Genomic DNA, 26,086 nt, shown 5'->3' with positions numbered 1-26,086 from the left:
ATGCAAATTAAAAATGAAATGGGAAGAGGAAGAGGAAGAGGAAGCTTCTTGGCGTGTCCTGTGTCCTGGATTTGTTCCCAAGGCAGCAGAGACAGTTGTCAAACAAGACATGAGCAAATAACAAGCTCCTTACAATCTCCAGTTCCCTTTTTTAACCTGCATTTAAAAAAAACAAAAACAAAAACAGAACTATACTGATTTTATGCATAAAAACTTATAAAGAACAGAAATAGGATTATGAACATAACTTAAAACGTAAATAAAATTCAGTCCCAGAGACTAACAGGCACGGGGAGATGGGAATCACACCGGAATTACTTTCTTCGAAGTCCAAAACAAATACAATTGAACTGATTTTATAATGAATCGATTTTAGAATGTTGTATTATTTTACTGTTGTTAGCTGCTCTGAGCCCAGCTTTGGCTGGGGAGGATGGGATATAAATAAAATTATTATTATTATTATTATTATTATTATTATTATTATTATTATTATTATTACTACTACTACTACTACTACTACTACTATTACTACAATGAACCCAGTTCTGACTGGACCAGGTAATAAGATTCCAAACCCAACTCCAATGAAGGCAGCACAGTAAAGAAGGCAGTGCAAGTCAATCTCTTCGTGCACGGCTAGTGGGAATCAAGGAGCCACTTGCTTATTTATTTTCTCAAGCTTTGTGTAACCCTCTGCTCTTTCAACTAGCAATGCACTCCCCACTCCTGGCTTCTCCTCTCTCATAGACTTATTCCATTACGGAGAATAGTCTGCCTTCCATTGATTTGGCTTATAGGAAAAGTGGGAAGGGAGATGGAAACTTTTTATTTTTTATTACATCAGGTTTGAAAACTTCTCTGGATAGATTCATCATGTAAGAAAACTTAATGAGAAGGCATTGTGCTCTAAGGGACCCTTCACAAGTGGCATTAAGAATATCTCCAACGTCTCTCCTCTATATGGCACCTCTATATGCTTCTGCTTATTTGTGAACCACTGTGTTGTGGCTTAATTTAAGAAAGGTGCTCTTTTTAAATTTGATTGCATGCTAAAATGTGAGCTTGCATCCACCTTTATTGCTTGATGAGGAGCTCTGACCATGTGCAAATGAACGGGGACCTGTACAGATTTAGAGCCGTTAGTGGAAACGAAGCATCTGGGTTCTCTTCCTGGTGGAAGTGTGGCTGTACCCAATCTAAAAGATGGCATCGCAAGCATAAAAGGACAGAAACGTGTGTGTTTGTGATGTCATCCTCAAGGGAAGTGCCTCATCCTGCTAAACGAAGCAGGATTTAACACCCAGGATTCAACACTCATTAACAGACCAGGCTTAAATTCCACTGCATTGGCACAAACTGGAAAACTGGCACACAAGGCCCCACAACCCATCAGCTGGCATCACCAGCCAATTGCATTGATGTCAGCTGACTGGCAGGTGTGCATGGTTTTTTTTTGGGGGGGAATGGCCTCATTGGAACCCCTGCCGGGCCAAGATTGGCCTGTAGGATGGAGGTTTCCCACCCTTCACCTAGAGGCATGTGAAATTAATAGCAGTACCTTCATCACCTATGAAAACGCCCCATATTTTTGATGACATTAGGCATCACTGAACGTTTGCTAAGCAGGGTGAGTTAATCCTGCAGGACACAAGAGGTCCTACTCTTTGCCAGGTAGGATTCATATAAATCTATCATTCGTCAAGTACATGGGTAGGCAAACTAAGGCCTGGAGTCTGGATCTGGCCTCATCACCTTCTAAATCCGGCCCGTGGACGGTCTGGGAATCAGTGTGTTTTTACATGAGTAGAATGTGTGCTTTTATTTAAAATGCATCTCTGGGTTATTTGTGGGGCATAGGAATTGGTTCATTTCCCCAAAAAAATATAGTCCAGCCCCCCACAAGGTCTGAGGGACAGTGGACCGGCCCCTTGCTGAAAAGGTCTGCTGACCCCTGGTCAAGTATAAGCACTGGCATAATATTTCACACCCAGTATCTAGTGCATGAATATCCTCTTGGCTGCTTCAGGACCACTCCATCAGCCATGCCCTATACATGGGCATAACACAATCTTTCTAATAAACAACTGGAAAGAATGAGGACAGCAGGGACTCCATTTTGGCATATTATTCGACAATATTTTGGCATATTATTCGACAAGGCTGGAGTCAAAGGCATTCAAAGGAAGATAGGTTTTGGAATAGTGAACCGTGGAGCTCTGGGATTTCAAAACCCAGGTGTTCCATATTGCAACTCATCAACAAGTCCTCAAGGAACACCGGTCTAAAGGTTTTTGAGAGTAAATAAGCTAAATAACTCAAGTGGGCTTGCCACAGTCTGAAGGTACTAATTTATACACATATGCTTGGAATGTGTCTGAGGAAAATATATCTGTATATATCACTGGTCCTGCTTTGCCACAAAATGTAAACACGGTGATTGGATTTATTCAAAGAGGACCAAGAAATTTACACACGCTGGCAGGATGCAGTTCTCAAATGTAAATTTCTGTTTATCATATACACATATCCCATCTCCTGAACAGGAATTTTAAGGGCTGAAACTAAGAAAATGTATGAGGAACGGTTGTCATGAGAAAGGGTGGAGGAAAGAACCAAAACCAAAATGTGTGGTAAGATACCATAAGCCTATGAAGGATCCTAACCTGCTGTATAAACCCACTCACTTGCCTTGCCTTATTTGTAAAACAGTGTCATCTCACTTTATTGAAGTGCAAGCATTTTTATTTTTATTATAAAGGCAGCTGAATGATGGGCAAAAGGAAGCTTTGTTAACAGAAGTTAAATTTAGAAGAAGAAGAGAAGAAGAGTTTGGATTTGATATCCCGCTTTATCGCTACCCGAAGGAGTCTCAAAGCGGCTAACAATCTCCTTTCCCTTCCTCCCCCACAACAAACACTCTGTGAGGTGAGTGAGGCTGAGAGACTTCAGAGAAGTGTGACTAGCCCAAGGTCACCCAGCAGCTGCATGTGGAGGAGCGTAGACGTGAACCCGGTTCCCCAGATTACGAGTCTATCACACTTAACCACAACACCACACTGGCTCTCTGGATTGGAGAATGATTCTTATTTTAGCTAAGAGGCACTCTGAAAGTCCACAGATCATTGACTATGTTTTTAATCTGCCCCTACAAGGTTCTGAGAGCAGAACACAATGTCCCTCTCTACCCTGTTGTCCTAACAGCAACCAGGCTGGCCCAAGCCCATGCAGTGAGCTTCATAGCGGAGAGGTTTAGGTTTAGAGTTCAACAGATGGACAACACTAGGCTACCAAAAAAATGCCTGATTGAGCTCTCAAATGGATTACCCCTTAAAAACTGGGTACATCATGCTGCCCAACTGATGGGCAAATATGATCTCTCAGTGACTGAGATTAAAGAACTCCCCTTATATTCACAGAAAAATATTTTTAAACAAACCATAAGGGCAGTGGCAACTAAAAACGATCTAAACTCTATGTGCACATCTACATGCGCCCCATTGTATTTTAAACTTAGAGAGGTCAATGAACACATATCTTATTTTAATGAATTGACTTTTGCACAGCTTCGAAAAGCTTTTACAGAGCTACGACTAAATACGATAAGCTCTGCTTTGCTTATAGAGATGGGAGACATAGAGGCATACCAAAAAAATGAACGTGTTTGCATTAGGGGATGTTCTGAAGTAGATGACCTTATGCATTATATCTTGCACTGTCCGATATATAATGATGCAAGAAAAAGATTTTTGGTACCTATAATGACAGGGTCCCCTGGCCAGAACCCCCTTGATATGATGTTATATCTCCTTGCAGATAAGTATGTGACCTGGCGGGTAGCACTTTTTGCAACTGCTGCTAGGAAAATTAGAGCAAATTATATAGAAGAAGAAGAAGAAGAAGAGTTTGGATTTGATATCCCGCCTTTCACTCCCCTTCAGGAGTCTCAAAGCGGCTAACATTCTCCTTTCCCTTCCTCCCCCACAACAAACACTCTGTGAGGTGAGTGGGGCTGAGAGACTTCACAGAAGTGTGACTGGCCCAAGGTCACCCAGCAGCTGCATGTGGAGGAGCGGAGACACGAACCCGGTTTCCCAGATTACGTGACTACCGCTCTTAACCACTACACCACACTGGCTCATATAGCCAAGGTAGCCATTAACTGTAAAGGAGATGAATTTATTTGATCCTATCTATCTACCTCAGGCTATGCTCTATCTTTGTCACCAAACTCTGAGTATAAATTGCACACTGTATTAATTGATATTGTTTTTAACATTAGTGACCATGTGATGATTTTAGCTTATGAATTTTATTGTTTAATGTTTTTATTTGTACATTGGGGTACTTTTATAGCTTTGTTTAGAGTACGTAATGTTTTAATAATAGAAATGTTTTAAGTCTTTTTTTACCAATTCAGTATATTTTCTTTTAATTGTCAAATAATTCTGTGTACATTGCGGCAGCCTTTGGCTATGTGCAATAAAACTGACTGAGACTGAGACTGAGAGGTTTGAAGCTGGCTCTCCCAGTCCTACTTGCGAGATGCCTGCTCTTCAACTACAAAGCATTTAGGTCCCACTGGGAATTAAATGCACCTTGGATCCTTTCTTCTGTTACGTTAACAACATGGGAACTGCTGCGCTGTGCACCTTCTTCATATACAAAGCAGACAAATACGCAGATATGTGCAGAGCTTTTTTTTTCTTTTCTTCAGCCAGAGCTCAGCTCCAGCATCTCTCAAGGTGGGCGCCAATGCCATTCTCAGAGAACAAGGAAGACGTTCTTGGCACCTCTTTTTCTAGAAAAACGGAAAATGTGGCAAATGTGGTTATGCGAGAAGGTTCCATGCAGCATCTGAATGAAGCTTGCTGCGCTGTGACATGGCATTTCCTCTAATATTATATTTGTTCTAATATTACAAAAACACCTTCCCTTGCTGAGATTAGACAGGCAGAGAGATGCAGTTGTTTCTGATGGCAGGTGAAGACATTTCTCTTCTCTTGGCTTTTCCCCACCAATAGTAAATTTATGAGTGACAGACAAGGGAATGGTTGATTCTGGTTTCTTTTAAATTTCAATTGCATGATGTTCTTATATTGTATGTACCAGAGTATAACCTGCTCAAAGGCCAATAGGTGAAACTATTTAATTAGTTAGTTAATAAGATCATCCCTTCTCTTTTGTGAACTGGAAAATTACAACTTGTCCCTTTGGCGGCAACACTTCAGGAATGGAACAAAGGTGTGGGCCAAACCCCTTGTGTTAAAATTATTATTTTAACAAGGATGGCGTTTTAATTTGGGAGGGTGCTGTTTTATTTGGAGGGTGGGGTTGTTTTAAATTGTTGTTAAATGTTATATGTTAGTTTTGATTTTTGTATTTGTGGGCTAGGGTACTGTTCAGGGACTTTTGTCAGGGCGGGTATTGTTTTTTAGTGTGCATACATTAGAATTGTTAATTGTTATGATTATTTTTGTTTTTATGTTTTTATTAGGTTTATTATGTATTTTCTGCTTCATATATTGTAACTGTGTGTTGCAAACCACCCTGAGACCTACGGCTATAGGGAAGTATACAAATTTAATACATGATGATGATGATGATGATTTGCTAAATGTATATCCTGCCTTCTAACCATATGATATTTCATATGGGTAACAACAATAAAAGTAAAGTACAAAAAAATGAGAAGGGAACAGAATTTTCACAGAAGTGAAGCAATAAGGTAAAGGGTAAAGGGACTCCTGACCATTAGGTCCAGTCGTGACCGACTCTGGGGTTGCAGCACTCATCTTGCTTTATTGTCTGAGGGAGCCGGCATTTGTCCACAGACAGTTTTTCCGGGTCATGTGGCCAGCATGACTAAGCCGCTTCTGGTGAACCAGAGCAGCGCACGGAAACGCCGTTTACCTTCCCGCCGGAGCAGTACCTATTTATCTACTTGCACTTTGATGTGCTTTCAAACTGCTAGGTTGGCAGGAGCAGGGACCGAGCAACAGGAGCTCACCCTGTCGCGGGGATTTGAACCGCCGACCTTCTGATCGGCAAGTCCTAGGCTCTGTGGTGTAACCCACAGCGCCACCCGCGTCCTTGAACTGAAGCAATAGTTTTGCACAAATTTCTCGTTTTGATCCTATACTGCTCTTTATAAGCATGCTTTTTTTAAAAAACCAAACCAAAATCCCCTCTGTCATTAGCAAGTTGTTAGAACTGACTCTCACAACTTGCTAATGACAGGGGTTTTTTGGTTTTTTAAAAAATGACCTTGCACCCTGTTTACCCGGGGTGAATGGCCATTGTCTGAAGCTCAGCTCCATTCATGTTCCCATCTTACTATATGCCGATGATGCAGTCATCTTGTCTTGCACAAGGGTTGGCTTGAAGCGGCTCCTGTGCCACTGCCAGGAATATTGTATAGCCAACAGACTGGAACTGAACAGGTTAAAAACTTTAAATACCTAGGCATTCACTTCCAATATAACACTTCCTGGAAAGACGATTGCAAGCTTGCACTTAATGGAGCAGATCCTCTAGCTCTGACTGTCACTCGTTTCTTCTTTAACAGAGGGAATCAGTCCAGCTGCACTAAAGTTCTTTAATGCCCCCAAAGTAGCCCCAAAACTCCTGTATGGCATTCCATTATGAACTGGCACAGTTAACCAAACATTGGAACACATCCAATCCAAATTTCTGCGCAAAATTCTGGGGCTGCCAAATTGCGTGCCATGTACAGCCATGTGTCTGGAAACTCGGCAAGGGCTGCTGGAAACCAAAGTGTTGCTCATCACTGTAAAATTCTGGCCCCACCTACATTTCATGTCCGATCCATCCTCTTTACCTTTTCACATACTGGCAGAACCCCACCATTCTAAAAGGCTAGCTTGCGTTGAGAGCAAAATCAGAACCTGTGGCCTATCACTCGAATTGCTGCTTAGGCTCCCACAATTGGTAGCATTCCAGACAATCAAGCGCAGAATCCTAGAGACTGAATTCCCAATCCTTTGCAGTGAAGCCAACAAAACCTGTTCCCCATTGGGGCTTCCCACCCTCATTGGGCCAGGACATTCCATATTTACGATCCCCACCTACACAGAGCTCTTTCCCTAGCAAGATTTAACGTCTCACCGTCTGCAGTTTTGCAAGGTAGAGTCCCGAAAATCCCATCCTCTGAAAGACGCTGCCTTTGTAGTACAAAAGAGGTAGAATTCATCACACCTGTTTTATTTTTATTTCCCATTTTATGCAAAAATATGTGATAAGTATTTGGCCCCCTTATTGAAGGAAGGGGTTAATCTTCCAGAGTGTCTCATCTGCTGAACAACTGTAGGGATGAAATTGTGGAGAATGTGGAAAGATTTTTGAATGACACTATGAAATTACGTCACCATGGGTCCTAAGAGCCATCTTTGTACATCACGATAACTGGACAGTTTTATCCTGAAGTATCTCCTACTATGTTTTGTTAACTGTGTTGTGTTCTTATCCATGTATATGATGCACTTTTTATATGCCAATAAAGGAGATTGATTACACACACACACACACACACGCACACACACGCACACACACACACACGCGCACACACAGTGATACCTTGGGTTAAGTACTTAATTCGTTCCGGAGGTCCGTTCTTAACCTGAAACTGTTCTTAACCTGAAGCACCACTTTAGCTAATGGGGCCTCCTGCTGCTGCTGCGCCCCTGGAGCCTGATTTCTGTTCTCATCCTGAAGCAAAGTTCTTAACCTGAAGCACTATTTCAGGGTTAGCGGAGTGTGTAACCTGAAGCGTATGTAACCTGAGGTACCACTGTACCTCAATCTGACTCTCCTTCTTTCTCAGCTATTGTGTGTACATCACTTTATGCAACATTTATCTCTGTATAAAGTAATCCTTTTTTGCTTTCCTCGTCATCCTGCCAGCAGCTGCCACCGTACCAGCATGAGGACTTGCCTCATGTCAGCCAGATGGGCGGGGTATAAATAAATTATACATGGACCAGGCCAAGGAACAACCTCCCATATCACCAAGGCCTGGATAGCTTCAGCCAGGACCTTCACAAACCCAATCTCCTGAGCCTGAGGGATTTAAGGCCACCCACAGCCCTCTCAGCCATCCAGCGATGCAAGGAGTGTGCAAGGCAGAAGGCTATGGGGTGAGCACAAGGGAGTGCCGGATTTCAGGCCAGAGGGTTGGCCCCCCCATTAGGAACAGAGTCTGGGAGAGGTTTGTGTGGAAGCATAGGCTTTAAAAACGCTAAATTTTCTTTGGACCTTCACAGGCTGTGTGTTCAGGAGCTGTCCGTGGTGATGCAACTTCTACCTTATTCCGTGGGCTCCTCTGCAGGACCAAAACATGACACGTTATTTTATTCTACCCTATTCTTTGTGTTCTAGTTATTTTGACACAAATGTTTTGCATTTATTTTATTTTTTTGGAAAGGGAAAAAGGTCAAAGGACAGATCCCCCCCTTTAACTTTCCACAAACACCCCGACTACCACACACAAAATAGTGAACATCCCTTGACAGATTCCATAGCTGCTAGAAGTTATCATGGAGTTCTCCAAAGATGGAAGACACAGAATCCCAGACTGCACTTGCTATAAATTCAGATTAAGGCCAAGTCTTTGCCAAGAGGCAGGGAACATGAGTTGGATCCATTAACTTATTCTAGATCCAACTCCATGATCCAGAATTTAAGTTCAGAATAACTCAGGTTCTGCTGAAATCAGTAGGATAAGTTAACAGTGACGTCAATGGGAGCAAAGTTCAACTAGCTTAGTCTAGCTCCAGCTAATAAAATATATATTTAACGCATGCAGCTTTCAGCTTGTTTCCAGAACTCATACTGAGGACTACCCACATGGTAATGATTTTAAAAGCATTGCTCTGCCTCATCACAAGAAAGGGCAAAAGTCATCCATCAGTGCCAGAAACAGCCCTGAAGCATGACTGACAAGGATCTGGAAAACTCATCTCATTAAGATTGCCTGGAGTCGCATGGCAACCACACGCTTAAATACCATGCCCAGGAAAGGAATGTTAGCAACTGGCGAATGGTTATTAAGACCTTCAGGGTGCAAGGCAGGTTTCCATAGCAACAGCCACACCACCACTTCCTCTTTCAAGGCAGCTGGAACCATTAGCTTGACATAACTGCTATCCTATGCACAACTGATCTCTTAGTGCAACCTCAGTAGCAAATTTCAACAGTCTGCTTTGACACAGCTTCAGTTTTGAGTCTAAACAATATTGTGGCGAAAGACATGGAAAGATTCTGCCTCAGGTACCAAAATGTGTCGGGCTGGCCCTAGATCTAAATATCTTGTTGAACTACTCAATTGTGAGAACCGAAATAGGCTAGAATATGCTATTTTGAATGCACGCTGCACAATACTCATTTCTTCCACCATCATTCAATGCCATGCGAACCTCCACTGTTCTGTTGTCTACAGAGCACAAAGCAAACATGCATATGCCATAGCACACTTCTTCTGATGTCCGATAAACTTACAACGGGTATGTAGGTGTCAATATGTAAAAGTAATTAAGCAATTGATATGTTATATGCACACATTGAGGTAAACATGACAAGGAGAAACGGAAAGGAAAGTAGTTCTTACCATGTGCCACCCATCCATGTTTACACTGATCGCAGGTTCTCAAGTTTATCTTCCCCGGTTGGAAACATTCACACGTGCAATTTACCAGTGTGCAGCGTATGGCCTGGAAGGAGAAAAGGAAAACCAACTTCTATAAACATCTTACTAGACGAATAATCACATAAGAAGCAGAATTTTTATAACTCGCTGCATGTCTAAGGGCCTTCATGTGCATTATCTTAACATGTGCTGCTTACATCAGACCCTGGAGGGAGGGAGGTCAGAATCGTCATCCTATACAGTGGTGCCCCGCAAGACGAATGCCTCGCAAGACGGAAAACCCACTAGACGAAAGGGTTTTCCGTTTTTGAACTGCTTCGCAAGATGAATTTCCCTATGGGCTTGCTTCGCAAGACGAAAACGTCTTGCGAGTGTTCAGATTTTTTTTCGCTCCCCCCTTTTTCTAAGCCGCTAATAGCCTTTTAGCCGCTAATCCGCTAAGCCACTAATAGCGCTAAGCCGATAATAGGGTTGCTTCGCAAGACGAAAAAACCGCTAGATGAAGAGACTCACGGAACGGATTTTCGCCTTGTGAGGCACCACTGTATTGCCTGGTAAAGAATAACAGCAGGCGATTTGGCAAAATTCAAGATTCAGATGAGATTTGAACTTCCAGGTTCAGAATAGTTAACCTTCTTAGCCACTACACCAGGGCTCTGGAACCTGCAGATGTTGTTTGACTCCAACCATCATGAGCCCTAGCATGGCCAATGGTCAGAGATAACAATGTCTGGAGAGCCACAGGTTCCCCATTCTGCACTGTATCAGATCTCAACACATATTCAGAGCACTATTTGGAATCTTGGCTATTATCAGAGAAATATGCAGCATTGTTTTGTTTTGTTTTTTAAAATAATCTTTAAATATATGCTTTCAGAATATTTTTCATTTTCATTTCCCTACAGCACATATAACAAAATGTAAAACAAAAATTGACATGAAATGGCGTGCTCTATTTTCATCCCAGGGGAAGGGGGCTGTCATAAACAATAAGTTTTTTGTTGTCGCAGAACAATTCCAATTATAGGATGCATTAAGCCATCACCATCGTGAAAATGAATAAACACACTTAAATAATGTAGACCGAAGTCCCCATTTGGTTTATAAGTGTGGAAGACAATGTGTGTGTTGTACAAATTTCAGCTTTCCAAATGCCCGAAGGATGGGTTTTTTTTAAAGCTAGTTATCTCTTAATGCTGTAACATGTCATTTTTGTTGTAACTAAGAATGAAGTACATACTGAAATATACATAAATACGGAGCAAAGGTCTCTCCACTCCATTGAAGAAGAAGAAAAGTACTCAAGTTTCTTTTTTGGAAACTTGTGAAATATTTAATTCAGTTAAGCATCAGAATGGCCACTGGCTCCAAGTGTTCCCTAAGCAGCAATACAATGATGGAGATAGAGAAGAGAATTGATTCAGGAACCATAGAGCAAATTTCATTTGCTGCATCACTTGTACAAGGCACAGCTGTTCAACTTTTGACAATTTGATGTGCCCTTTAGAAACATGTCCCCCACCATCTGAAAATGAACTGTAAGTAGGTAAGATTGAAACACATACGGTATGAAAAGAAATATTACTTTGGAAGGGAAAGATGGATAATTTCTTTAAACTATAAAGCAAATACATAAATAATGACCAAGACGCTCTCTTTTTAGGCCAAGACCTCAGTTTTTTAATAGTTCTATTGATGACCTGTGCTCCCTAAACTACTAGTAGTAAATTTATGGCATGCATTTAAGCTTAATTTGCACACATATTTTTGAAATGGAGGGTATTATATTCATCATTCACACATTAACAATGTACTGTAACTACTGGAAATGCCAGGAAATGATCACTCTACCAATTTAGATGCAACCAGTGATTACTTTAGGGTCAGAGGAAGGAGGTTTGGTACCTGCACTTGCAAGAACATCAGAATTCCCTGAATGCAGCAGCAACTGATTTATGGAAATGCAAATCACCACATTATAGGAAATAACCACCATTGTCTTGAAACAGTGGTTTTAGCTGCAATCTTTTATATATACACCTACTCACTCAGGCATCCCACTGCACTTGGGAGAGATCTACCTCCAAGTATAGATAGTTTGCATCACACCGTTTATTAATTAAAGTTATAGGCCAGGAGAAGTTTTGCTGGCCTGTTGCATATTGTTGGCTTTGCAAAACTGCAACCCTCTGACACAGCTAAGCCCACTCCGTTTAGTCCACAGGAGTTCAAGAGCAGCATTTGGGTAGCAGAGGCAGGCAGTGGGGGCAGGCAGTAAGTAAATCCCTCTTGTACATGCATAGTGCCCCACATATCTCACAGCTCATGTCCTTGCGTGATATTACCAACCCCATTCAAATAAATGTGACATCCCTATGAGCAAGTACTGTATTTTCCGCTCTATAAGACACACTTTTTCGCTCCTAAAAAGTAAGGGGAAATGTGTGTGCGTCTTATGGTGTGAATGCAGGCTACATTTCCCCCTCTAAAAACTAGGTGTGTCTTATGGAGCGAAAAATGCGGTTAAGTGCATTTGCAAATGCATAGATCATGTTTGATTAATTTTTTCGGTTGTTCTCCGATTAAAATCTGGCTGCTTTTTCCTTACATGATTTCCAACAAAGGTATATTTTCTACATTCCTTTTGCTTTTCTTTCTTCAGCTGCTGCTTCATATCAGACTCTAAAAAGTATTGCTGGATGCAAGCGCACAGGGGTGGGTGAGTTTGTTGTATTGCACCTGACAGTTAAGAGTTTATCAACCAACGTCAACTGACCAACTGTTCATTAGCAAGGTTGTAAAACATCGTTGTACCTAACGGTAATTAAAGGAATTAGAAATATGAAATATAAGGGCACCCACGAAATTGCTGAGTAGGCAAGAATAATATATGTGATTGCGAGTGACCAGACGAAGCACGGAGGGTTCTACCGAAAGGTCTCTCTGTGTTCAATACTTTATTGACTCAGTAATATATCAGATCTCCCCTAGTCAGTAATGGTGTCTTTCTCTAATATGTTCATTAATGAATGAACTCAGTAATTAATTGCAACTGCAAAAGGGCAGAAAGCGTACGAATTGCAGCTCCTTCTACTAACAAATGCTTTCTTTCAAATTCAGTTTTTAGCATATATTTCACAGTTTCCTGATGTTTATCTTACAAGTGGGTGAAGCAATATCACCCCGTTACAACTGTGAGCCTTGCTAAATTATCTCTATATTGAAAGTTCAGAATAATTTTCAACATACTCCACCTCTCCCCTCTTTCTTTCATTTTTTGTTTTCAAAAAGATAATTTGGTTGGTTATTAAAATTAGATTCAGGCTGAAATGCAGTTGTTGTTTTTTTAGTTCAATATTACAGTTTATTGTCTGAATGCCAAACGACTCATTTAGCTATGTTTAAAATTATTAAAGGGGGGGCTTGCTCCTTCATTTGTGTTCCATTCGCATTGTTCACAAGAACAAACATTCAAGGAGATTTCAGGTCAACATTTAAGACCTCTCAATCACCTTATATCAGGTTTCAACAATAAATTATATAACATCTGAAAATGCTATAAGGTTGCAAGGTGAATGACAGGAAATTACTGTAATCACTTGCATCCTGATCCTAAATACATTTACTTGAGCATCTGTTTCATTGATTTTTTTATCATCTATTTCCAAATAAGTATGGTGACTAAGAACCACTTTTCTTATGTAAACATTGACATAGCTCTTCATGGTGAAATGTAATAATAATTCTAAAACAAACAGTCCAATGCTAACATAACCTTAGCATCACCATTCTTTAACATGGCCAAAAACCAGTCAATTAAATGTCAAATGTATTTGAACCCAAATGACAGTAATGACAGGGCGAATTTACCCCTCCCCCAAACTTTAAGATGCATAATTTTTGCTACAGACCATCCAATCACCAACAAGATGCGCCATCTTTGATTAACATTATCCAGGGGAACAATTTTATCGGATCCCTGTGTTTACCCAAATAAGAAAGTGTTCCGAATGAACAGAAGCATTATGAAATTATGAAAACTAGAGAGCTATTATTTGGTAAACAGAAACTTGTTGATAAAAATTGGCATCAGAGGGAGAGGGGGCTGGGAGAATGGCAATTTCCAGCATGATCTGTATCACCTGTAAAATATAAGTAACAATTTTAAAAACTTAAAGAATGGGATGAGAGAATGTATTTAGCACAGCAGGAGCTTGTATATTGCTGCCGCAGTGGGGGTAAGATAACTTTTTCTTGTCAAAGTCCACATGTCAACAGTGGGTGAGTCCTAGGCTAGTTTTGTGTGGAGTCACAGCCATAGCTATCAACTTTTCCCTTTTCTTGCGTGGAATCCTATTTGGAATAAGGGAATTTCCCTTTAAAAAAGGGAAAAGTTGGCAGCTATGGTCATAGCCCAAATGCTCATGCCTTGACCCCAAAGTAGGCTGCAGGCCCCTTGTTTTTCCTCTCTGTCCTGCCACCACTTTTCCTGTCTTTTGCCCCAATTCCCACCCCCCTCCTCCTTGCCATCCATAAGAAATTGGGTTGAGGACAGGCTACAGATTTCCAACAAGCAGTAGCCTGGCAAAACTGAACTGAGTCGAGAATGAAAATCTCAAATGACCTTTTGTAACGTGATGCAGCATTTTATTTGATTTCTTGAATTGGTTTTTAAAAGCTGTAAAAAGGGGGGAGCACTGAGAGGTTGTTACACACAAACACACACACACACACACACACAATTTCAAGATGGGCTTCCAAGAAAGAATTTATTTTTTTTAAAGCACTCCCTGTATATAGCTTTGGTAGATGATGGGAAAACCTTTGGGCCCCCAAAGTATAGGTGCAGCCTAAATTACATTACAGTGGTGCCTCAGGTTACATACGCTTCAGGTTACATACACTTCAGGTTACAGACTCCACTAACCCAGAAATAGTGCTTCAGGTTAAGAACTTTGCTTCAGGATGAGAACAAAAATCGTGCTCCGGCGGCACAGCGGGAGGCCCCATTAGCTAAAGTGGTGCTTCAGGTTAAGAACAGTTTCAGGTTAAGTACGGACCTCCGGAACGAATAAGTACTTAACCTAAGCTATTAAGTACTTAACCTGAGGTACCACTGTACTTCACACACAAATAAAAGGGTATAGCCCACTAGAGGCAGATTTGAGGAAATGGTCTCTATCTCATCTCTGGGCTTAGCTAGGGAACAAACCAAGGGCTGTGAGCAGAATCACCATGGCGAGGTTCAAAAACTGGATCACAGTCCAGGTGATTAGATGTGGGAATCAAGTTTAGAAGTGTTTTAAGTCGCCATTATGGAAGATATTAAAAGAGAACTGTCAAACAAATTTAAAAAGATTAGCTATGACTGCCGAGGAGCATTGTAATGAGATTTACTACCAATATAAATAAACCCCACCTGCATAACTGGCCTGCATTCACTTAAGAGTAAAACACAACATCTTTTTTTGCTGACTCAGACTGGAAGAGAGAAACTAAACACTACCACCACCCAAGGAGATATTACGGAGGAAATGTATAGATGTACTACAAGCGGAATGTGAAGGCAGATTCAGGGTGCAATAAGCCAGGGCCCCCAAGAAGCGTTAGGATCTGCCATGTAAATAATCCACAAGTAGTTAGACATAGACCTTACACAGTGTTTTTTGCATTTCCAGTAAGATTATAAATGTCTCCAAGGAACCCTTATAATATCAATGGAAAAGTCATAATTCCATCTAAATCCATCCCTATGCTAGTTATATGGCAGATCCACTTTCCCTTTAAAAACCCTATTTCCACTAAAATCATGTTTAAAGACAAGAAGACAATCTAAAATAAGCCCTGTGATTTCATTAAGCACCAAGGTTTTTTAGCAGTGCTTCCTATCTTTGGGTCTAACTCAAGGGTTTAGAAATGCTGTTCGATATCATATTACAATATGTTAGCATTAGTGGTAATGGTAGCTTTTCAATAACGGGGGCAGCGGGCAGGGGAGGCCTGGTGGCCTGAGAATGAACAAATCAATCCAGTATTAATTGATTGAAATGCTGGTGGTGGCAGGGAGAAGAATTGATGTACTGATACGGCTGTTGATGAAATTACTCTAGTTTGTGCTGTAGTATGGGAGGAAAGGAAGAATTGATAAAATGAGCCTGATATCAATTGTTTGAAAAGCAATAGATAATAATAAGAGTCCTATAACTGGAGGTCACGCGAAGGTCATTTATTCCAACTGCTGATACAAAATACAAAACAAGGAAACTCCCATATATAGATTTTGATTTGGGAGACAGTATTTTGTTTAATTCAAGTGGGACTTCATTGCATAATCCTAGGGGAAGTGGGGAGGAGTTTAGCCACAGAAGCCTGGAGAGAGGGAATTCGGAAAGGCAAGCGAGCAAAGTCTTTGGGAGGGAGGTAGAGCAATTCCCTTTGGCTGGGCTATGGTTAAAGGTAAAAGGCAAAGGGACCCCTGACCATTAGGTCCAGTCATGACCGACTCTGGGGTTGCGGCGCTCATCTTGCTTTATTGGCCAAGGGAGCCGGCGTACAGCTTCTGGGTCATGTGGCCAGCATGACTAAGCCGCTTCTGGCGAACCAGAGCAATGCACGGAAACGCTGTTTACCTTCCTGCCAGAACGGTACCTATTTATCTACTTGCACTTTGACGTGCTTTCGAACTGCTAGGTTGGAAGGAGCAGGGACCGAGCAACGGGAGCTCACCCCGTCACCAGGATTCGAACTGCCAACCTTCTGATTGGCAAGTCCTAGGCTCTGTGGTTTAACCCACAGCGCCACCCGCATCCCTGGGCTTTGGTTACCCTGTTATTAATCTGAGATAAAAACAACTATGTTTGCACACCAGGAAAACACCTTTTAAATTCAGCAACTGACCAAGTGGGCAGGTACAGTGCACGTGTAAACTGTTGAAACACAATCCTTGAACTTGGAAACGCAAAGGTCCTGAACTACACACTATCTCTGTGCCTGGGATGGAATTATGGTTCACGGACATTCAGAGTGTTAAGATTTTACACAGCTCTGTACAACTTAATTCTGGAATACGAGCAAGTTAACTTTGCACATTTTCAAACCATACTTTGAAGGCACACATTTCATAGAATCATAGAATTGTAGAGCTGTAGAGCTGGAAAGGACCCTAAGGCAATGCAGGGATTTCAGCTAAAGCATCCATGACAGATGGCCACCCAACCTCTGCTTAACAACTTCCAGTGAAGGAGATTCCACCACCTTCTGAGGGAGACCATTCTGCTGTCTAACTGCTCTTACTCTCAGAAAGTTCTTCCTGATGTTTATTCGGAATCTCGCTTCTTGTATCTTGAATCCATTGGTTCAGGTCCTATCGTTCTGGAGCAGGAGAAAACAAGCTTGTTCCAACCTTTGAAGATATTTGAAGATGGCGATCATATCTCAGTCTCCTCTTTTCCAGGCTAAACATACCCAGCTCCCTCAAATGTTCCTCATCAGGCTTCAAAGCAACGCAATGAAGTGCTGTGCTGATTTTAGAGGCTCCTTAAGTAGAACAATATAATTCTTTACCCTGCATTTCGGCACTGCTAAATACTCCTGAGCCTTGCTACATCCCTTGTTTCCCAGTATCAGTCAGATATACCTTGTGAGGGGTTCAGTGCATCTTAGTGCTATATCAGTAGTTTTACATCATATTATATTAGTATTGTTTCTGACTTGTATTTATTTTCACTAATACAATTTGAAAGGTGCTAATATCATTATATTTCTCTGTGGCATTCATGAAAACAATACTAATATGATATGATGGCAAGAATACTAACAACACGTAAGACGGCTGATGAGATAACAAAGGTACTTTCAGTGTGGGAAAACATGTAGCAGAGAAATGTTTTACAAAACCATGCACAACTGTTCTTCGGGGAGAAGCAAGGAAATGAAAATGACACTGGGGAGTAGAAGAAAGGGAAAGATAAAATGCCATTTGAAATCCTCTATCAGTCCTAAGAAGCCCTGTAGTCAGACTCAGGGGGGGGAAACAAAAACACCCCATGCAGTTTCTAAGAGAGAATCAAGTGCACAGCAGTTGGGAAAATGGTGAAATCCATGTTAGGAATTATTAGGAATGGGACTGAAAGTAAAACGGACTGTTATACAAAACTATAGTTAGACTGCATTTGGAATGCCGTGCACAGTTCTTCTGACTTCAACTTGTAGAGGTGGAAAAGGTCAGAGAGGAGCAACCAAAATGGTGAAGGGGCTCAAGCAATTATATTGCAAGGAAAGGTTACAATACTTGGAGTTTTAGGGGGCAGAAAGGCGGGTCAGGGAACATGATATAGGCATATAAAAATATGTATGGTGTAAACCACAGAGCCTAGGACTTGCTGATCAGAAGGTCGGCGGTTCAAATCCCCACAACCGGGTGAGCTCCCATTATTCAGTCCCTGCTCCTGCCAACCTAGCAGTTCGAAAGCACATCAAAGTGCAAGTAGATAAATAGTACCTTCCGGTGGGAAGGTAAACGGCGTTTCCGTGCGCTGCTCTGGTTCACCAGAAGCAGTTTAGTCATGCTGGCCACATGACCCGGAAGCTGTCTGCGGACAAACGCCGGCTCCCTCGGCCTATAGAGTGAGATGAGCGCCGCAACCCCAGGGTCGGTCACGACTGGACCTAATGGTCAGGGGTCCCTTTACCTTTACCTATGGTGCAGAGAAAGTGGATAGTCTTTTCATAATAGTATAATTAGGACCCATCCAAGTAAACCGATTGCTAGAAGATTCAGGACCAATAAAAGGAGATAGTACTTCACACAGCTACACTATGGCACCTGTTTCCACAACAGGTAGTGATTTTCATCAATTTGGATGGCTTTCAATGACTTCTAGCCAGTGCTGTTTTTCTAGAAAAAGAGGCCCCGTCTTATGATGGAAATAGCGCCCACCTGAGAGGTTCCAGAACTGAGTTCTGGAGAATAACGGCTGGTGGGGGGGGGAGCCCTGCTTCTGTTCATGACAACAATGAACTACTTTCCCTGTGAGAACAGGATGCTGAAATAAATGGGCCTTTAGTCCAATCCAGGAGTATTCTTCTTATGTAATGTGCACTGATTCAGCAAACCTACATTAAAATATAACAGCTGCTCTTTCTATTTGTCGCAGAAACACGACAAAAACCTAATCTGGAGTTCTCTATTCATATAAATTTATTGAAGATTTCCTTATTGCGGCGCGCGCGCGCGCGCGCACACACACACACACACAAAAGACCACTTGCTCTTCTGAAATAATAGGCTACACACAGGTAGCAAAATACAATGGAAGAAGCTATTGCGTGGCACTGTAAGATGAGACTCCTTTCCCTATGTGCACTGCATGTTTGGGCTGCCCATTTGCACTCCACACTACGCATGTTCTACAGCACGAAACATTAGGTAACCATACTGTACATTGCCAAACATGATTACTGCATAAAAGATGGAGCAGCAATTAGCCGGTGTGGTCAAATGGAGCTTTGACCTGGAAGACCTGGGTTTAAATGAGGAGGGATGGGTGATTCAGTCTATTTCTGCTCTACATCATTTCATATTCATACCTTTGTGTTTAGACATATATTATTCAATACCTCCTCCAACAAAATAAGCATTTCTAAATGTATTTTCTCTCCAAATGCACTTTTCCGAAGATGTTTCTCAATATCACTTTTTGGTTGGTTTTTTAACTGAATCCTAGTAACGCAAATAATTAACCTGGACACGGAAAATCCTTGCGCTAAATTTTCTCTCTCTCTTTTCGTCATCAAAATGTACATTCCTTGACTCACTCTGGCTCAAAAAATGTCAGAAGCTTCACTGCCACAAATGCAATATGGTATAAATGTATGGATAAAAAAATTGTTTTGGGAAGATGGGCTGGAGAGCCTAGCGCCGTAAACATTAACCCCTAACACCTCAAACATTTTCCAACACTTTAGAAAGATTAAAGTTGAAAGACTCTGCAAAGTGCCTTAGATCCATAAATTACACTGTATCAAGATTATTTCTGACCCCCGCTCCAAAAAATGGACTTTTTCATCACTAAATTTTGATAATTAATATACCATTTTAAGCGCTCCCTTATTATCTTATTAGTATTATTGTTAAGTGCTTCTTTATTAATTTGGCAGACTGTGGAAAAGCCAAGCAATAATATTTTTGCTAACGAGGTACATTAGAAATTGACATTGTTCCTGTCTTCCAAACTTTGACATGAAAGAGAATGCGATTCCAGTAATTGCGAAAGAGACAGTTAAAACTTTACTCCATGGTCAGAGCAGAATGTTATTATGTGTAATTGCTTATTAAAAATAACCCTTATTGGTTCTCTCTAAAGGATTTTCTTTTATACATAGTTTTATCCTATAATTTTGTCCCTGTTGGGCATGCTGCCTAAATTTAAACACAAACAGTCAAGCAATGAAGAAACATTAACACATTTACTGTGAACAAAAACTCCCAGTTGTACAGTGAAATTTTAATACATTTCAACTTATCTCTTTTACTAATGGGGAGAGTACAAACCCTGCAGGAATTCGCTCTGCAAACTGGTAATTACAGTAGACTCACTTCTTATATAAATATATATGGTGCATAGGTACACTCAGTCAAGAACCACAGCTGCCCTTTTGATGTAAGTTAGAATATAAATATTTGTGGGAGGAAATATTATGAAAATCTACAACAATTCTAAAGGAATACATTTGGGGGGGAACGTATCCTTTAAATGTTCTTATGTGCACATACAGTATTTATCAAATACATTTGCTTGCTTGAGCTCAAAACCTATAAGCATGCTTTTTTCATTCTTAATTCTCCCCCCAAAATAGAGCAGCATTCTACATACATTTGCCACTGGTTCAGAATGAGTGCTTCCAGTCCAAAGATATGAAGCTGTATTGCTACAAATATGCAAATATTTTGTCTCCTCTTGTATTCTTTTGGGCTGGGATTTTTACATACAGATGTGTGTCTCATGTTGTATTATCTACGGTATTTATCTTTCTTTCTGGAAAAAAAAATTTGAAATTTCCAACGTAATGCAAATTAAAACTAATTAATTATTTGTCCCTTCTGGACTTTCCCCCCACCCCACCCCTGGTTTCCACTTCTCCCTTTTGCTTCATTACACATCTTATCTTTCCCATTCAATCTCAAATCCATTTAATAACCTTAATACATGGTACTTCATAGATGCTATATCAATCCTGCTAATGTTTCTAACTCTTTACAATTAAATTTAAGGTATTCTATATTTTTTTCCAGTCTTGTACAAACTTTTCTTCATCTTGGTCACTGATCTGCCCAGTCATCTTTGCCATTTCAGCATAGTCTATCATCTTTGTTATCAATTCTTCCTTCGTTGGAACTTTCTCTTCCTTCCGATCTAACTACAGTCATACCTCGAGTTGAATGCGCTTCGGGTTGAGCGCGTTCGAGTTGCGCTCCGCGGCAATGGAGCGTGTTACTTCCGGGTTGTGCTGCTCGCGCATGTGCAGATGCTCAAAATGCCATCACGCGCATGAGTGGTAGTGGCGAAACGCGACCCGCGCACACGCAGACGCGCCATCACATCTTACGTTCCATTCAGGATGCAAATGGGGTTCCGGAATGGATCAAATTCGCATCCCGAGGTACCACTGTATTTATCTATCATTAACCATCCAACTATCTATCACCCATTGCAAGAAGATAAAGGTCACTGCAAGGAGATTTCAGAAATATAGCCATCTAGTAAAGTTTGAGTCAGCTACGATGAAATCCGGCAAACTTCGCATGAGCAGAGAAGCCTGTATGTCTTCCTCATTGGAGTCTCTTTACCCTGCTAAACTGCCTCCAAGGAGATGTAAGATTAATAATAATGATAATAATAATGATAATGATTAATAATAATAATAATAATAATAATAATAATAATAATAATAATATACCACCCTATACCCACAGGTCTCAGACCCTTGTTAACCCTTGTTAAAAGGATGTTGACATTGTTTGTTTAATTTTTCCATCATCCATACTGTAAGACAGAAAGATAAATTGGGCAAACACGAATCTCATAGCTATCACATTCTTGCACACAAACATCTTTGCATACATCCAGTCCTGTAAATGTGCAATAAATCACTGCAAGGTTAAATAATGTGGATTTGATGGGGGGGGGATGGACTCCAATGCCCTTTCTGTCTGAGAATAGGTGAAAGGGGGCTGTGATGATGCCTCAAAACAGTAAGCATTTTTACTAAAAAAAAAAAAAAATGTGGGAGTTCCACAAAACAACGAATGGCCTGAAATTTTCTTAAGCTTTATATGGTGATAGCAACAACTAGGTCGAAGAAGAAGAAGAAGAAGAAGAAGAAGAGAGACAAACAGAGGGAATAATTCATTAACGGGCAACAATAACAAAGAAGCTTGCTATACGTCCCAAGGGCAACTTTGTTCCAACCCATCTGCAACATGTCTGCATCCATACATAACCCTGTTTACATATGTTATAAAGCAGGGATTGGGAAGCTGCAGTGCTAAATATATTGTTGGTCTCCAAATTCCTTGAGTACCATCCAGCATGTCCAACAATCAGGGATGATGGGGGTTGAGGCCAAATGGCATCTAGAGAGCAACAAGGTCCCAATCACAATCCGTTCATCCCCTGCCTATGATGCACAGCTACTGTACATGATAAAACGTGAACAAGGGCATTGTTTATTGGAAACCAAATGGTGACATCAGGCATATAAAAAGGGTACTTTTAATCTGTGGTGTATATAGCAGGGATCTGGTATTTGGTAATATAAAGGTGGGATCTTGCATTGCATATCCGGTTGTACCAGATGATCTTGGTGGTTCCTTCCAACTCTACAGTTCTGTGATCCTGTGATCATTGAATCATAGAGTTGGGGCCACAAGGGGCATCTAGTCCAATCCCCGGCCATGCAGGAATCTTGCCCACAGCAGTCCCTGGGTGGGCTTGAACCACCAACTTTCTGCTTAACAGCCAGACTCACTAACCCAATCTAGATAAATAATTGAAAACTAAAAGGACAACTCGGGAGGTCCACCAGTGAGAGGTCACACATTGTGGTCGCCCAGAAGTTGGGTCATCCATCACTTGGTATGCAGTGGTGAGATAAGTAAACCAGGCCCTCTTTGAGAGAATACACTAAAACGTTTCTTTCATGAAGAACCCTTGCTCCCTGAAACTCAAATCAGTTTTATTGCATTAGTGTTTTGAATCAAGGCTCTAAAGCCATTTGTGTGTGGTCACTAATTAGTGGGGGGGGAGGGCAAGGGTACAGCTTTACAGCATTAGGATTCATTGAGGGTGAAAAAACCCTGCCATTTTGGAAGAAGGAAAAGCATTTGCACAAGAAAAAGCATGCCAATCGATTATGGGAAAACCTGGACCTGATGCACCAAGAAACCAGTTGTGTACAGCAGCAGCAGCAGCACCTCCTTCTCTATTTATGAAGTGTAAAGGTGAAGGGCATTCTGCTGAGATTAATACAAATAAATGCACACAATTATTCATTTAGCTCCAACAACCAAGCTTCGTTACAAACAGTTGCTTGTTTATATGTTTGTGGTGGAAAGCAGCCAGCCTTCTTCCACATTATTGTCATCCTAACCTCTTGGCAGCAGCAAATGGAGCAGAGAATATCAATCTTTTACTTGTGACCCTAGCTGATTTACACACAGAGACAGACGGAAACACCAACAAAACTCTGAGCTCTTCCACAATTTATAACAATGACTTCTATGTTGGGTCAAAAAGCACTCAACTTGGTTTACGAAAGCCAACATGCCTTCTTGCTTGGTTAGAAAGGGAAAATTTGATTCTGCAGGAAGCATTCCTGCTACTGATGTCACTTTGATGCTGTTGCTCCTGTACACACATAGCATATTGGCACAAATATAAGCTGCACCCGGATATAAGCCATACCTTTACAATTCATTGCGGGGGGGGGGGGAGAGAGAGAGAGAGAGAGAGAAAGACACTACCCAAATATAAGCTGCTCTCTTAAAATTCCACAGGCACTCACACCCGTTCCGTTTTACCATGTTTGTTTCAGCAGCAATATCGTAAAAGCCAGTTTTTGTAAGGTTGCGAATTTAAGCGGCACTTTAACTTTTCATGGTCAGAATTTGGAGAAAAAAGTGAGGCTTATATTCAGGCCAATATGGTAGTTTACCAGGCCACTTCTATGGGCTGAGTCCCATTGGACCTAGGGCTGCTGTTTTGTAAAAATAAAGTATTATTTATCAAACACCTATAGCCTCTGCCTTCAGGTGTACTCTAAAGTAGACATGCAGACATAACATAGGAAGAATCTAAGAGAGGGTGAAAGGAACTTGAACATAAGGAGTTAAAACCAATGAGAAGAGAGACGATAGAAGGAAGGTGAAACTGTTCAGTTAGGGGGAAAGCAGGTCAGAGTGGGGGGTGGAGTCTGATGGTTTCTCTTCTCTTTTAATTATTTTTGGAAAGATTTTTTTTTTACCTATTGAGGATAGGTAGAAAAGAGAAATCCTAAAGTAAAATATGGGAAACGGGAGGGAAGAAGAAAGAAGATGGTGTCAGCAAGAAGAACAAAGGGAATGAGGATGAATAAAGACAGGCAGAAGAAGAAAATATAAGTAGGGGAGAGGAAGAGGGCCAAGAAATTTGAATTAAGACAGCTGTAGTAAGGTTTGCTGCAAGGCTGCACACTTCATGTTGTGGGAAGGCCAAAATGTTTCGGGGGGGGGATTTTTGTTTACATGTGTGGCTCTTCACAGACATGATGTCATGATTTTATGCAGCCAATCAGACTTGCCTACATGACAACATCACTGAGGCCAGCCCAGAGAAATGTGTTTACTCTGTATTGGCTTAGTTTGCCCTCGGCAATATCATAAAATATGATTGGATGTGAACAATTATTATTAGATAACAGACACTTCCAACTCCTTTCAGTCCAGTCCTTGCAAAATTCCTTGAAATGGGGTGGGTGGATCCGAGTGAGCAGTGGATCTTTCCATAGTGAGTGGGAAAGTTGTGCAGGGGGCGAAGTAATTGTGGTCCCTGATCATAATAGGGTTCAACCTTCATTCAAGCAGACATGAATCAAAGCTCCCTTCAGACCCTCCTGATGTAGCGTGGGACGGTCGGAGACTAAGTGAGTGGGACCGGTATTCAAAGAGATGCCTCTTTTTGTACCTGCCTCTTGCCTTTCATGTTCAGGCCAATGACTGGACTTGGTTTATTATGGTCATAAAAGGGCTCCAATTTTAGTAATCACAATGCCCTGAATAATGCTTGCCCGTGGCCGCCAAGTCTGCTCACAGAGCTTATCAGAAACATAGTTTATTAATATTTCCCGGGTGGAAAGGCTTGACGATGCACACAAAAAGACTATGGTACAATGAGTCTACAAAATGGACTTACGTTGAATCTAGTCCAGGACTTTCAATCGCTTTTGAAATTATCTAATTCGTAGACTTTCTCAGTCCTACTGCCTGAAATCATTTGACCCAAGATGCCTTGATCTTCTTTACTCAAATTCTGTTCCCCACCACTGTGCCCCATCCCCATCCCCATATATCAGTCATTCAGATTTCAGGTGCGAGCCAAATGTTTAAACTTTTTTGCCGATTCCCCCTGCTACCCCAAAATCACAAAATTCGTTTGGATTCTGGTAGTCAGGCACCTATTAGCTGTGCTCTTCAGAGTGCGATCCTCTCTTCATTATAACTTGTTGAGTATAGTTTGGTTTCTCACTGACACATTGACGACAGTGTATGTATTTGGTGATACAGGATGCATAATAAATTTAATTAAAGAAAACAGAATTACTAGGAGGACAAGAGGAAAATGATTTGTAGTGTCAGGGATTAGTCATAATTTAATAACCTTTTTACAACTTCGCAAGATAAACTCGCCAGAAAAAAAGTTGTCGTTTTTAAAAATCACTTATGTTCAAGCGTAATTGAAGACCGTGAACGGCACACTTGTTTCTGGTGGTTTAAAAAGAACCACCAGTGTTTCTAGGAAGAAAACATTATGCCAGCAATTGGAAGTGGTGCTCCATTAATATTCAGTACATGCCAACACCTAAAATAAATAAAAAAATCGGGAAGAAAATGTGTTGTGCCAAGTTTATTTTGGCAATACTGCATGGCATGATTTGTACTCAGACTTTTTTTTTAATAAAAAGTCTTTTACAAATTCAAATCCTTTCCAATTAAAAAGAGAGAGAGAGAGAGAGAGAAGAGGAAGTAGTATTTCTGAAGCTCGTCTAGTTTTACTTTCCAACTCGGCCTGAACATACCGTAGTACACAAATTCCAGTTTTCTTTGAATTATGATTAGACAAGTCTAAGCCAATGCAGCAGGATCATAAGGTGACATTCAATTAAAAT

General features: G+C 41.0%; 1 protein-coding gene across 13 annotated transcripts in view; it reads right to left on the bottom strand.

The window, feature by feature from the left end:
• Positions 1 to 26,086, bottom strand: part of BNC2 (basonuclin zinc finger protein 2) — a 409,457-nt gene that overhangs the window by 134,527 nt on the left and 248,844 nt on the right. For 12 of the 13 annotated variants that reach the window (XR_014214776.1, XM_082204620.1, XM_082204618.1 and 9 more), the window contains one exon: positions 9,626 to 9,728. Coding sequence is in view for 12 of the 13 variants with exons in the window: in XM_082204620.1 (XP_082060746.1) it covers positions 9,626 to 9,728 (103 nt within the window). In the remaining variant the exon portion in view is untranslated. Of the gene's footprint in view, positions 1 to 9,625; positions 9,729 to 15,083; positions 15,121 to 26,086 lie in introns of those variants that run through there. The other variant, XM_082204623.1, reaches the window with a different exon arrangement.

The sequence above is a fragment of the Podarcis vaucheri genome (genome assembly GCF_965113315.1).
Source record: "Podarcis vaucheri genome assembly, chromosome: 17".
Taxonomy (NCBI): Eukaryota; Metazoa; Chordata; class Lepidosauria; order Squamata; family Lacertidae; genus Podarcis; species Podarcis vaucheri.
Note: the sequence above shows the minus strand (reverse complement) of the source record. Positions and strands in the feature narration are given on the sequence as shown.